The 13,962-nt window shown below is 44.0% G+C and overlaps 2 protein-coding genes across 2 annotated transcripts; both read left to right on the top strand.

The window, feature by feature from the left end:
- Positions 1-2,376: 2,376 nt before the first annotated feature.
- On the top strand, positions 2,377-5,558 carry actc2 (actin, alpha, cardiac muscle 2). Its single transcript, XM_014144953.2, has 7 exons — positions 2,377-2,520; positions 3,138-3,282; positions 3,537-3,861; positions 4,041-4,202; positions 4,330-4,521; positions 4,760-4,941; positions 5,138-5,558. The coding sequence occupies exons 2-7, from the start codon at positions 3,154-3,156 to the stop codon at positions 5,279-5,281; spliced, it is 1,134 nt and encodes a 377-aa protein (XP_014000428.1). The 5' UTR covers positions 2,377-2,520; positions 3,138-3,153; the 3' UTR covers positions 5,282-5,558.
- A 134-nt stretch (positions 5,559-5,692) lies between these two features.
- LOC106571648 (gap junction delta-2 protein) lies at positions 5,693-9,418 on the top strand. The gene is made up of 2 exons (XM_014144954.2): positions 5,693-6,752; positions 7,196-9,418. The coding sequence occupies exons 1-2, from the start codon at positions 6,676-6,678 to the stop codon at positions 8,049-8,051; spliced, it is 933 nt and encodes a 310-aa protein (XP_014000429.1). The 5' UTR covers positions 5,693-6,675; the 3' UTR covers positions 8,052-9,418.
- Positions 9,419-13,962: the final 4,544 nt, after the last annotated feature.

Raw genomic sequence — 13,962 nt, 5'->3', positions numbered from 1 at the left:
GCTGATTCGGTTTAAGAAGTTCACCCAAGAGAATTATAAGAAATTACTAGAACCACTAGGGATGTACAGTAGATTACTGTAAATTAGTAGCCTCTGCATGCCCATACTTATAATTCCATCAGTACAATGAAAGCTATGAGTTTGAAATGTACTGTAACTTTTACGTTTTTCAACTTGTGCGCTAAAGATTTTGCCTTTCAAAATCTATTTTAGAAACGGACACTTCACAGGCTAGTTGTTTTGCAACCAAATTACAGTGAAACAAGCTAATCATAAATCTGATTTGTTGTCAAGCATCGCAAAGTTATAAACATCCCAGTTATTTCTAACCTCGACCCTCCTCCTCCCAACCCCCAACCATTTGCCCCAGGCCAGAAGACCTGAGCCAGCTGACAGATGCTCAGACAGAGAATGTGGGTGGGATTATGGGTAAAGCACAAGTGGTTGTCTGTTACATCATCTAGTCACATGACTTCCCCCAGTGTCAGAGGACAGGAAGAGGTCAATCTTGCTGCAATAGCCACGGTACCAAAAACCCATTTATACCTACAAAAAAAATACATATAAGTCCAGGGAATCAGGATAAACATACACGGCACAAATGCATAACTCGATGCTGCAGTGATGTATTTCTTATAGTGAAATAACACTGTAAGAGTGAGAATGTAACGTGTGAGGAAGGGAGAGTCTTGTGCCAGCCAGGCTATAATCCCTAGTGACCATGGCCTTGCTCTAACTATCCCATTCTGGGCATTGGACAGCTGATTTAACCATAGGAAGTCACAGCACTGATCATTTTAAAGTTAATAGCCTCTCCGTCAGCATCATTTGCATATCTGGTGTGTGGGTGTGTTTGTATTGTATGTAGGACAGAGGTAGTAGGGTGAAGTTGCCCCTAGATGCTGAGCTTGGGTCAGTTTTGCATTTCCCCACTAAATGGCGAAGGTTGGGAATGGGGGACAGAAAGCTGATCCTAGATCTGTAAGCATTCCTGGGGGGAACTTCACCCCCAGAGCTATACATGTATATGTTAAGGTGGGTTGAATGACTAGGGAACTGATCAGAGTTCCGGTGATCACTTGGAGAGAAGTGAAGCTATCCTGCCCACTCAAACACCCAACACTAAAGTACCCCATGGCTAAATATTCCAATGTATATATAAGACTCATCCCAAGGTAACATAAAGATGGCAAATGATGTGCCTCAACTGTGGGAGGAATAGGGAGTGAGTGCAATTATGACTTATGAAATGTGTCTCATTAATCATTTCCTATCTATTTCAATTGAATGTCACAAGCAGATCATAAATTGTCCGCTTTCAGGTCTTACTAATTCCATATTCCTTTATATATGGCTGTATGCATATCGATAAAAGCCAATGAATTTCATCCATCTCTAACGGTCTCCCTGGGACATTCAACGGCTCATATTGAAGCATATTGAACTCATTCCTATTATGGAAATTAGATGTGTGAACGTCAGTGCAGGCTGCTGAGGGGAGGACGGCTCGTAATAATGGATGGAAGGGAGTAAATGGAATGGCATCAAGCACATGGTTTTCATGTGCTTCATCCAGGCTGTATCACAACCACCAGTGATTGGGAGTCCCATAAGGCGGCGCACAATTGGCCCAGCGTCGTCCATGTCTGGCCGGTGTAGGCCGTCATTGTAAATAATAATTTGTTCTTAACTCACTTGCCTAGTTAAATAAAGGTTACATTTTTTTTAAATGTCCTAAATAAAAATGAATCTGTTTGATACCATTCCATTCACTCCATTCCAGCCATTATTAGGAGCCGTTCTCCCCTCAGCAGCCTCCACTGGTGAACATATGTCCTACATGAAGAGGAATCACCAACTCATAGGCTAAACTGGATGGATGACGCAAGCCCTAACCGTGCATTCCTTATCACACCTATTAGTCACAGACAGTGACACATACAAACACACACACACACACACACACACACACACACACACACACACACACACACACACACACAAGTAGGGATGGAGTCTTATATACTGAACATTAAAGTCATCATTCATAATAAAGAGCATTGCTAAGAGCTAAAATAAAATGGGTTGATTCACATATTTTTTTTTAACCCTCACATAACCCATCCCTGAAAATATAGACCTAAACCTAAATCCATGGCATGGTCAATTCTATAAGAGGGAACAACACGTATGCTAATGAAACCTAAGGCCATCAAATAACATTATTCTTTGTGTGTACTCACTTTGACGCGTTAGAAATAGAGGGAATACCTCCACACCTCGTCACACAGCTGTGTCTGTCCGCGCGGGTTCCCTTCCATACATGGGGCTTCAGGAGTCAGCGAGCCTCTGCTCTGTTCTTCCCGCTCTTCCGTTCATGGCCACTCCGCTCTCAATGGCGCCGGGGCTGGCTACCAAATAAGGAGAAAGGGGTCGCCGGGCGTAGTGGCACTTGTAGAGTATAAATTGGTGTCTGCCCTCACAAGTCTACCGCTGCTCATTCAGAGGACAGGCTACTTGGTGAGTACCTGACAACTTGTCACTCTACTACGGTAAACTGGCAGCCTAGGCCTAGGTAGGAGCCACTTCAAAGATGTTGAATTGGACTTCTCTAGTTTGCAACCGGACAACTGGATCTAATTGGCTTTCATTTAAAATTTGACAGCTTGAATTTTCAAGACACTCCTTTTTGTTGTTGTTGGATATTGATCAAATAAGTAGCTGTTGTAGCCTAAATGTTGCACATATTTTTTTACATTTTTGTTAGTCTGTTTTCCATCAGATTCAGACCTACAAGCGAAATGGATTATTCATCATATTTAATAATAACCTACAGATCATTATTATTATTAGATTAATAATACATTCATTTACATTGTGCTGCCCAGTCTAGGGTTTTAAAAGAAATGTAAATAAATAATGACCTAAAACAAGTTTGTTAGACTTGTATGGCCCTTATACTGTAGGATACTGTAGGCCTATACTGATTTTCCTTTACGAAAAATGTATCAACCCCTACAAAAATGTAAATTTCCTGTTGATGCAGGATTATTTTCCTGCTGTAGCAAACTGGCTAAAATGAAGATCCTACATCTGTAGGCCTATACTTAGCCGTAATGTACGTTTTGTCAAAACAGAAACCCAACTGACATCATGTGTGACGACGATGAAACTACTGCCCTTGTGTGCGACAATGGCTCTGGTCTGGTGAAGGCTGGCTTTGCCGGAGATGACGCACCTCGCGCTGTGTTCCCCTCCATCGTTGGTCGCCCCCGTCATCAGGTAAGGTCCACAGCATGAAAGCAATGAAACACTCATGAGGATGCAACCTTCAAACTGGGTGTTTTCCAGACTTAATTGTCCATACATTATGCATTACCCTTGATAATCTGCTTACAATTGTATTTTACCTTACCAATAGACCATTTAATTGTGAATGAATGTTCTATGCTATAGTAGCTTACATTTATTTGTCCGTCTGTTTGACTTTGGGGAATTGTGTTTTGACTAAGTTTGTTTCCTTCCTTCCTCTACAGGGTGTGATGGTGGGTATGGGTCAGAAGGACTCTTATGTAGGAGACGAGGCCCAGAGCAAAAGAGGTATCCTGACCCTCAAGTACCCCATCGAGCATGGCATCATCACCAACTGGGACGACATGGAGAAGATCTGGCACCATACCTTCTACAACGAGCTGCGCGTGGCCCCCGAGGAGCACCCCACCTTGCTCACTGAGGCCCCCCTTAACCCCAAGGCCAACAGGGAGAAGATGACCCAGATCATGTTCGAGACCTTCAACGTGCCCGCCATGTACGTGGCCATCCAGGCCGTGCTGTCCCTCTACGCCTCGGGTCGTACCACAGGTGAGAAGCGGGCAGAGGAGAAACACTCTGTTCCATAACATGCAGATGCAGTTACATGTAAGAGGTGCAATACTGAGTCCCATGCAACCTTTCATTGTGAAAAATAGATTACACCATTAATCATGAAGCTGTTCTATTCTATTTCCATGGTTTACATATTATTCTGCCTCATATTATAGGTATTGTGCTGGACTCTGGTGATGGTGTGACCCACAATGTCCCCATCTATGAGGGTTACGCTCTGCCCCACGCCATCATGCGTCTGGATCTGGCCGGTCGCGATCTCACTGACTACCTGATGAAGATCCTGACGGAGCGCGGCTACTCCTTCGTTACCACTGGTGAGACCGTCATTCCGGGGCATATACACGATAAGGAGGACACGGTGTGTTTGGTATTGAATGGTAGTCTGTTGTTCTTCATCATTTTGACCAAACTGCTACAACTTTGAATCTTCCACTGTAACAGCCGAGCGTGAGATCGTGCGGGACATCAAGGAGAAGCTGTGCTACGTGGCCCTGGACTTTGAGAATGAGATGGCCACCGCTGCCTCCTCCTCCTCTCTAGAGAAGAGCTACGAGCTGCCCGACGGTCAGGTCATCACCATCGGCAACGAGCGTTTCCGCTGCCCCGAGACCCTCTTCCAGCCTTCTTTCATCGGTAGGTATCTTAGAAATGTTGTGTAACTCATTGACCATCAACACATTTTGACCTCTTTAAAAGACAAGAAAAGGCCCCTTTTTTTCACATAGCCTTTACAACCGCTACATAAGACGTTACACCAACTACTGCCAAACATATGTTTTTAATAAAGTGGTGAGGGAGTTGTCCATCTCAGCACCAGTTAGACATAATCCAGAGCATTTCGCTTACAACATGTTCTCTTCTATCTCACCAGGCATGGAGTCTGCTGGTATCCATGAGACCACCTACAACAGCATCATGAAATGTGACATTGACATCCGTAAGGACCTGTATGCCAACAACGTCCTGTCCGGCGGCACCACCATGTACCCTGGTATTGCTGACCGTATGCAGAAGGAGATCACTGCCCTGGCCCCCAGCACTATGAAGATCAAGGTAAATATTCTTCTCAAGTCTCACCTGCTTACTGAAGACCACAAACTGACCATCTAAGACCAACCTGACTACAATCTCACAGTGTTACTAATGACCAATCACGGTAACACAAATAATGAACTGTATGAGGCATTATAATGCACCACATACTGAGAGGACTTTTGCTTATTGGTTTTCCCTCTTCCCCCTCCTCTAGATCATCGCTCCCCCCGAGCGTAAGTACTCCGTCTGGATCGGCGGCTCCATCCTGGCTTCCCTGTCCACTTTCCAGCAGATGTGGATCAGCAAGCAGGAGTATGACGAGGCAGGCCCCTCCATCGTTCACAGGAAATGCTTTTAAGCACCCCATTGACAAATTGCTCTCCCCTGCGACAGTCAGACGCCCACGGATGCAAAAACTCTGTACATTACCTCCGCCTATGGATATTTTGTTTATGATCGATATGGAAGTTACAAATCCAGGCAGGTCCCTGTTTTATGTTTTGTCAATGATGTACAGTTTGTTTACACCAAAGTGCAATTTATATTTGGTTATTTTACTGGTTCCTGAATGAATTTATATTATGTGGATATTTATTTGCCTTATAAATAAACAAGACCTAGGATCTTGTATACCATCTTTATCTCATCTATCATCTGTTCAAAACCTGAGGGAGCATATTGCTTATTGTTGTTTCATAATTCAGGAGAAACCTACCTCTTTACTCATAGGCTATCCATTGACAACACAGGCTAACTACTTCCTAGTAGGAAGATTAGTCACATAGGCCTACATGTTAAGTCCAGTCACACACATAAAAAATAACTACTTGTGCCAGTCCACTAAGTAAGTTGTTGCTATCTTTAGACCCTCTGAGGCAACCCTTTAAAGCGTTACTCAACCTAGTAATCGCACAGCCACGTTTATCTAAGGAATTGTCCTGGTTTTCATTCCAACAAATGCTTGGATTGTTGTTTTGCCTAAAACAGACAAAATGAAAACATCTGTTTTTAGACAGACTCTATAGCCATCGGAAAATGATATCATGTGTAGGATGTCTTGTCATGGTCAAGGGTCGATTAATGCTTAGCCCTGCAGGCATGTTTCAATCTGCCTTCCCTCCCTCCAACATTGCAACGATAATAATCTACGGAATACAGACAAACAAAACAATTCTCCCTCTTTCTACCCCCCCCCCCCCCTCTTTCTCTCTCTCTCGTTCTGTCTCTCTTCCTCTGTTGCCACTATTCGTTCTGTCACTGTCATGTGGTTGTCTTACAGGCGACAGCCATCCCCCGTGATTTGAGCTTATAACCAATTATTTTTTATTAAAGATGAATCTACTGCAGTATACTTGGAGAATAATGAAACAAAAAAAAACCTGGTGTCTCTGGCCTCTCTCCACCAACCTGTCTGCGCGTGACGCAAGGGTAGTCTACTTAAAACAGGATTAGCGCCCAACCAACATTATACTCAACTGCCCTCCATTCAAGCACCGGGCGACCTGCCGTCCAGCGCGCGCCATCGAAAATAGGAGGGCTTTCTACTAATCAGCACTCAGACTCGCGCGAGCAAAAGTGCTTGGGTTGTCAAGTGATCTTTTAGCAGAGGCGCAGAAGGCAGGAGTCAGGAGCGCACGCAGCAGCGGCGCGTTACCAATGCATTCTCCAGATATTGGAGCATCCGGAGAGTAAAACAAGGGAAACAATAGATTCCACAAGAACGGTGCACGGTGTGCTATCATCTCCAAATGAATGACAATGGGGGAGTGGACAATATTAGAGCGTCTCTTGGAGGCAGCTGTCCAACAGCACTCTACTATGATCGGAAGGTAAGAGGGAACGTGAGGATAGCTTTGTAAAAGTCTTACCATGAGTGTGTGTTTGATGACCAAGTAGGTTACTCTAAGCGATTAAGCGTGAAGAACGGTACAAAAACGCAAAAAACAAAGATTCATGACTATGCAAAAAATGTGAACCAATAGGGAATCATGGCATAAACATAACATTCACGAATAATGTTTTTGGAAACACTACATTTGCACATTTTGTTACAAGAGAGCTGAAGCTTGAGGTGAATAGTGCTTTTGCGCTTTTCTTTCAGAACTGACTAGTGGCTTTCAGCACTGGACAGCTCCCAAGCGCCCGTTTAGTGCACTAGAGCCAGTATTAGTTTGCCATCGCTAATTGTCTATCTGTTTGTTTTATGATTAAGCCAATCATCTCTGCACATCTTAACAGCGACATTTTGATTGTGTGCTTGTTTGTTTTGTAGGATCCTCCTAACAGTGGTGGTGATTTTCCGGATTCTAATCGTTGCGATCATTGGAGAGACCGTCTATGATGACGAGCAGTCCATGTTTGTGTGCAACACCCTGCAGCCCGGCTGTAACCAGGCTTGCTACGACAAGGCGTTCCCCATTTCCCACATCAGATATTGGGTGTTTCAGATTATTTTGGTGTGTACCCCTAGTCTCTGTTTCATCACCTACTCCGTGCACCAGTCCGCCAAGCAAAAGGAGCGCTTGGAGCGGGGGTACTCCACCGTGTTCCTCTCCTTGGACAAGCGCCAAGATTCCATCAAAAGAGACGACAGCAAAAAGATCAAAAACACTATTGTAAACGGAGTACTTCAGAACACGGAGAACTCCACCAAAGAAGCCGAGCCCGACTGCTTGGAGGTGAAGGACATCCCAAATTCGGCCATGAGAACTAGTGGAAAGTCTAAAATGAGGAGGCAGGAGGGCATCTCAAGATTCTACATCATCCAAGTGGTTTTCCGAAACGCGCTAGAGATAGGGTTCCTGGTGGGTCAATATTTCCTGTACGGATTCAATGTCCCCGCGGTATATGAGTGTGATCGATACCCCTGCATCAAAGATGTAGAATGCTACGTTTCAAGACCCACGGAGAAGACCGTGTTTCTGGTCTTCATGTTTGCGGTCAGTGGCGTCTGTGTGCTCCTGAACTTGGCTGAACTCAATCATCTTGGTTGGAAGAAGATCAAAGTAGCTGTCAAAGGCGTGCAGGCCAGGAGGAAGTCCATCTACGAGATCCGTAACAAAGACATGCCTAGAATGAGCATGCCCAATTTCGGCCGCACACAATCAAGTGACTCTGCCTATGTGTAGCATATTGAGAAGGCCCAAGACAAGCCTCGTGGACACCGGTTGCGTCAAAACTGTATGGGTTCTCGCGGAGGGCCATTCATTTCAAATGGGAGGCAATCCGCACCACTGCGACTCATCTGCTGGACAAGGTTGTGGTGCGTAGCACTGCGTGCAGTGTGTCGCATGCGTTGGATTTTTCCAACTGGTGTATTGCTTTGCTGTGTGGTATCAGACACAGAAGTAGATAAACCACCGAAGAAGTTGTAGCAAATATGTAGCGTATTTTTTATTTATTTTTTGCATGCGGCTTAAGAGCGAGAGGTGTGCATTTCAGCACCACTGAATGGAACAATTGTACAAAGAATTTAAACATATTTAAGAAGAATGTGGTGTATATTTTGATTTGATTTGTCTTTTACTGACAACTAAAAAACAAACGGACCAAACGTTTGTCATATATTTATGAGAAGGCACTGATGCAACGTTTATAGATTATGGTTTAGCCTATATTTTGTAAAGTGCTTCTTAAAAGCATATAATGTATGTGTTGACATTCACTCTGTCGTTCACTTCAGCTGTTGAACATGGAGTAAATACTTGCACTATATATGAATAATTAGCCAAAATATATCCAATTTGTGCTGTGATGGTGTTTTTACGACATTCCACCGGTTTTACACACCACATACCATTATAGCAATGAAACACACACATTATTTGGCAGTTTTAGGGTCAAATGTACTCAAATGATATACATTCTTCCGGTATATTACTCATCTCACATCTTTGCTGTCAGCACTATCGTTGTTTTGGTTGCCTGAGCTTGCACCATTGACCTTAACCTATGTGATCACTCAATTGGGGGGGATGTACTGCAAATGTGGACACCTGGGACTTTTAAATTCATTTTTTCTTTCTTTTATTTACACCCAAGCGCCCATTGCTTTCGTTTGTGGGCAAATGGATTTTCTTGATTTAATGTCATCAAGTGCCATATATGTACATACATATAAACATTATAAATCTATAGAGTATTATCATAATCAAAAAAGCAGAATTCTGTAAATTCCTCTTTTGGATTAAATGCTGTCAAAAAATTTGATTTGAATAGCTGTGGTTTGTATGGAAATGGTATGCTACTGCTATATTATCATCCCTGGTTTCATTTGGCAACATAGAAAAACAAACAACCTTTGCACATTCAAAAAGTATTGGTGAGCAATTAGTCATATAGACTAGAGCACAAATCTGAATTGGAATCAATCAGATATAATAGGCAATAAATGTTTGCCCCTGGTGCTACCATTTTCCAAAGCAATCATCAATGTAAGATCATACTGAAAGGTGATCCTATCCACAAATAAAAATGTAATTCATGTATACAAGATTTGTGTAATGTGTGATGCTTTCAAATTGTACAGCAGATTCACACAAAGCACAGTAAATACCGTCAGCACAATTATGCCCTAATTGCCGTTAGAACCTTGCAATCAATGTTTCAACAAGAAACTGATTTACTGCCTGCTCTGTATAATTCCAACAGACCCTTCAGATATGTACAGTAATACTGCAAGTGGTATAGAAACATGGGGAAATTATACACAGGTTATACCACAGGTTCAGATTGACATATTCAACAGCAGAGGCATACAGGCTGACACAGACAAAGTCTGCACAACTCTCATTCTCTAACCTAACGTAACAGGCGTAGAAAGACGCCTAAGCGGAGTCCCTTCCGTTTTTCAAGGGAAATGGAAGTCAGATAAAAAAAACAACATATTGTTTCCCTGAAAATGGGCAACATCCACTTTCTTCCAACGCCGCTAAAGGTGATCATTCTGTGACCACATGGTTGACAGCTTCATCCTCTACCTAGACCCTCCCCCGCCCAGCCCCTGTCAGCCACATTTGCATCCGTTGCATCCACCTCATCCTCCTTGGCTGCTGTTGGTCATAGAGGTTGAGCGGTTCAGCTCTGTTGGAAGCTGAGAGGTCGCATCCCGCACTACCTCAAGGTCACTGAGAAAAGTGCTGAAAGCTGAAACCCATATCCCCAGAGAGTCAGAGTGTTCCCCAGCTGACCAGTCAGGATGCGGGATGCATGAGTGGGGAGGGGGTGGTGGGTTGGTGGACAGGTACGGCTGCCAAGATGACTCGACAACTCTGAAGAGCAAAGATGGAAGAGCCAAGGCACTGACGGATCAATTTCAAATTCAGCAGGGACTTTAGATGCTCCTCGAACTCTCCAACATGAAACAAACGGCGCTCGGTTGAATCGGCTGGCTGCTGGCGGCCTCACCTCTCCCTCTCTCCCTCCCTCTCCCGCTCCCTCCCTCCAGGTCCCCTTACCTTCACATTTTGTAATGTTACCTGATGGTTATTTTAACACTAAATATTGGCATGAATGCTTATTCTGTGTGTTTCCTCCGGAGAGTACAAAAACCAGCAGGAACCACTCAGAGCTCCTTCAGATAAAGCCACTCACCATAAATACTCATACTCAACTTGCTTACAGCACACATTAGTGATTAGTGAACTGTCTTTCATATAGGCCATCTACAATTGTAACAAATCACCATGCCCTTTTCTGAAAATAGCACAGCTTTTCATCATCAAGACGTTTTTATCTAAAACACATTCAGAATTTTATCATGGTGTCCTTGGCGTCCTACATTACAATATGTTTCCAAATGGGTTATGATCATACACAATCATCATTCATCTTGAGAGCTTCCAAGATTCGTCGGAGGAAATGATAGGCAGACTCGTTGTGTGTCTAATCTTGGAAGCTCTCAAGATGAGGGATGATTGGGTATGATCATAACACATTTGGAAACATATTGTAGCATATTGACATCAATGCACACAGACAGGAGGCAGTCACGGAAAGAGATGACAGAGAGAAGCAGCTAGGCAGGCTGTCTGATGTTGAAGTGCCTGGTCACATCTATAAAATACTGTGTGTGTGTGTGTGTGTGTGTGTGTGTGTGTGTGTGTGTGTGTGTGTGTGTGTGTGTGTGTGTGTGTGTGTGTGTGTGTGTGTGTGTGTGTGTGTGTGTGTGTGTGTCGTGTGCTCGCGCTTCACTTCTGTACCTCACTGTCTACTAGGGGCTATTCCTCTAATAGAGAGGAAACCATAAAGGAGAACAATAGCCTTCTTGATATTCATAAGGGCTTATGATACTTGTGTAACAATATTTCCGCACTGCAGAGAGCTGCATCAGTATACACTGAGTGTACAAAACATTAAGGACACCTGCTCTTTCCATGCCATAGACTTACCAAGTGAATCCAGGTGAAAGCTATGATCCTTTATTGACGTCACTTGTTCAATCCACTTCAATCCACTTCAATGTAGATGAAGGGGAGGAGACAGATTCAAGAAGGATTTTTAAGCCTTGAGACAATTGAGACATTGATTGTGTATGTGTGCCATTCAGAGGGTAAATGAGCAAGACAAAAATTGTGCCTCTGAACGGGATATGGTAGTAGATTCCAGGCACACCAGTTTGTGTCAAGAACTGCAACGCTACTGGGTTTTTCATGCTCAACAGTTTCCCGTGTGTATAAAGGATGGTCCACTACCCAAAGGCCAACTTGACACAACCTTGGGAAGCATTGTCATCAACATTGGCCAGCATCCCTGTGGAACGCTTTCGACACCTTGTAGAATCCATGCCCCAACGAATTGATGCTGTTCTGAGGGCAAAAGGGGGGGTGCAACTCAATTTTAGGAGGGTTTTCATAATGTTTGGTGTACTCAGTGTACGTTTAGAGTGCAATTCCTAACAGCTAGCGGTTGTCATTTTGCATTGGTTCTCTCATCTAGTGTGAATTTGCACACTCTTCTGAATTGGCAGGACAATCTCAGACAACGCCTCAGTGCACATCTCTATGGACGCATCAAATGGGATGATGACGGCTATGTAAGAGGGAAAGCGAGGGAAGGAAGGAGAGCAAGGTCCTGCTGGCGCCGCCAGGACCTGGAGCTCCCTGTGTGGGCAGGGTGCCCGCTGGAGTCATTACCACGGCACTGGGCACGGTGCCTATGACATTAAAGCTTTATGACTGAGTCAGAGGGGCTCACGGAGTTAGAGTCCACACCTGGCGGAGCAACAAAGACATCAATGATAATGTCATCTAACTAAGGGAAAATCAAACACTGTCATACTGTCACTCAACACAAGTCATTGTGTGTGTGTGTGTGTGTGTGTGTGTGTGTGTGTGTGTGTGTGTGTGTGTGTGTGTGTGTGTGTGTGTGTGTGTGTGTGTGTGTGTGTGTGTGTGTGCACTTTTAGCAGCACTCAGTTGTTTGAATAAGCAGCCAGCTCATCAGAATCTGACATTAACTTCCTTTATGTCCACGAGAAGTGCTGTCAAAGCAGCGACAGGTGTTTCGGTGTTGTCAACACTTTCATTTCAGTCAGACATATTTTTTAGCCCTGTGTTGTGGCATTAGCTTCACTCAAAAAGCAGACATCACATAAGGACATGATGGCCAGCTCAGGGCTTTTTAACAGTACAGTAGTTTTGCACATGACAAACGCTGTGACGGCCATAAAGTCATTAAGGAATTACCAAAGCTCATTCTGTCCAGTTGTTTACAAGTACCCATGCCAAAACACTGTCAAAGAGAACAAGAAGAGCTAGTTTATCCTAAAACACTAAAGGTTTTTCCTATCACTGTGAGTGGGGATCAGTTGAATCAATTTCAGGAACATCTGACTTCATGTGTTTGGCCTATAGAGAGGTTTCAAAGGTTTCTAAGGCAGCCAGATCTGCCCGGTAACACCTGATTACAATCCCCTAAATAAGTCTCATCTGAGCTTAAACTCCCCCACTCTAGGCAGATAAGACTAGAGTCTCTCTGCTGTGGCTTCTCCCATGGGCTCTCCTTTATCTCCTCACTTCACCCTCTTATTGCCAGTGGGCGGGGTTGTACAGTACTGTCCTCAAAGGTTTTTCAAGAGCACAGGCTCTCTCCCGCTGTGTTCAACCACAAGGATGACCTTCGTGTCACAGCTGAAGCAGCCCGTGGGAATTGTGAGGAATGTTGCCGCATCCGCATTGCCCATCTACTCTCTTTGATTGGTTGTTGCTCAGTCACTGTCTTCTTTCTCTGCCTCTCTCTCCTTAAATATCTCTCTCCCTCTTAGACGATCTATCTAAAATACATGAGATGGAAAGTACTGATGTTCAAGGCCCGTATTTATAAAGCATCTCCAAACCAACCAGATAAACACAGAGAAGCGCCAGAGGATAGATAATCAAGCAGTGCAACAGAAGACCCTCGCCACCAATAAAAAGCATATTGGCAGAGCTGAACTATCACTGGATCTCTTCATGTGAGTTCGTCATCAAAGACTGCATACTGTAAAAACAGTACAATAAAAAGAGCAGAACAGTATCAGGAACTCCGCAGAGCAGTTCTAGCCTTCTAAAGCTGTTTTTTTGTCGGGCGTGGGAAGACCTGAAAGTTGCCACAGCAGGTGAGAAAAAGAACAGGTGTGACTTTAGCAGGCGAAGAGTTGCTAACGAACAGAAGCCTGTATCTGTCAGGGCCGATTTTTCACAGGGAAGAGAACAGTGCTGCTGTATATCCGCTGCACCACCCAGCAGGCAGGCCTGTGAGCCAACCTGAGCCAATAGGAGTCAATCTGCACTCTGGCCCAGAGACAGATACTTATGACTCGCACACTTAAAAAAAAAAAAGGTTACATTAGACTACTGTCCTTATACTCTGGGTCTCACTGCTGCCACCAAAAGTAGTGTAAAACAAACTGTGGCGTGAGATTATTCTGGAGATGGTTTTAGCACGGTCATTATCTCGACAACTCCAAATTCTGACCTCTGACATCAATTCATCATCATCATACTCAGCCTCGATATTAAACACGGGTCATTTAATCTCCTTGATGTTTTTGGCGTGGGG

The sequence above is a fragment of the Salmo salar genome, chromosome ssa15, assembly GCF_905237065.1.
Source record: "Salmo salar chromosome ssa15, Ssal_v3.1, whole genome shotgun sequence".
Lineage (NCBI taxonomy): Eukaryota > Metazoa > Chordata > Actinopteri > Salmoniformes > Salmonidae > Salmo > Salmo salar.
The sequence above is the reverse complement of the archived record's forward strand: the minus strand, read 5'-3'. Positions and strand labels throughout refer to the sequence as shown.

Coding starts and splice junctions, on each gene's coding strand:
- actc2 (XM_014144953.2), top strand. CDS start 3,154: ATGTGTGACGACGATGAAACTACTGCCCTTGTGTGCGACAATGGCTCT. Junction 3,283..3,536: donor TTGGTCGCCCCCGTCATCAG/GTAAGGTCCACA, acceptor CTTCCTCTACAG/GGTGTGATGGTGGGTATGGG. Junction 4,203..4,329: donor CTACTCCTTCGTTACCACTG/GTGAGACCGTCA, acceptor CCACTGTAACAG/CCGAGCGTGAGATCGTGCGG.
- LOC106571648 (XM_014144954.2), top strand. CDS start 6,676: ATGACAATGGGGGAGTGGACAATATTAGAGCGTCTCTTGGAGGCAGCT. Junction 6,753..7,195: donor CACTCTACTATGATCGGAAG/GTAAGAGGGAAC, acceptor TTTGTTTTGTAG/GATCCTCCTAACAGTGGTGG.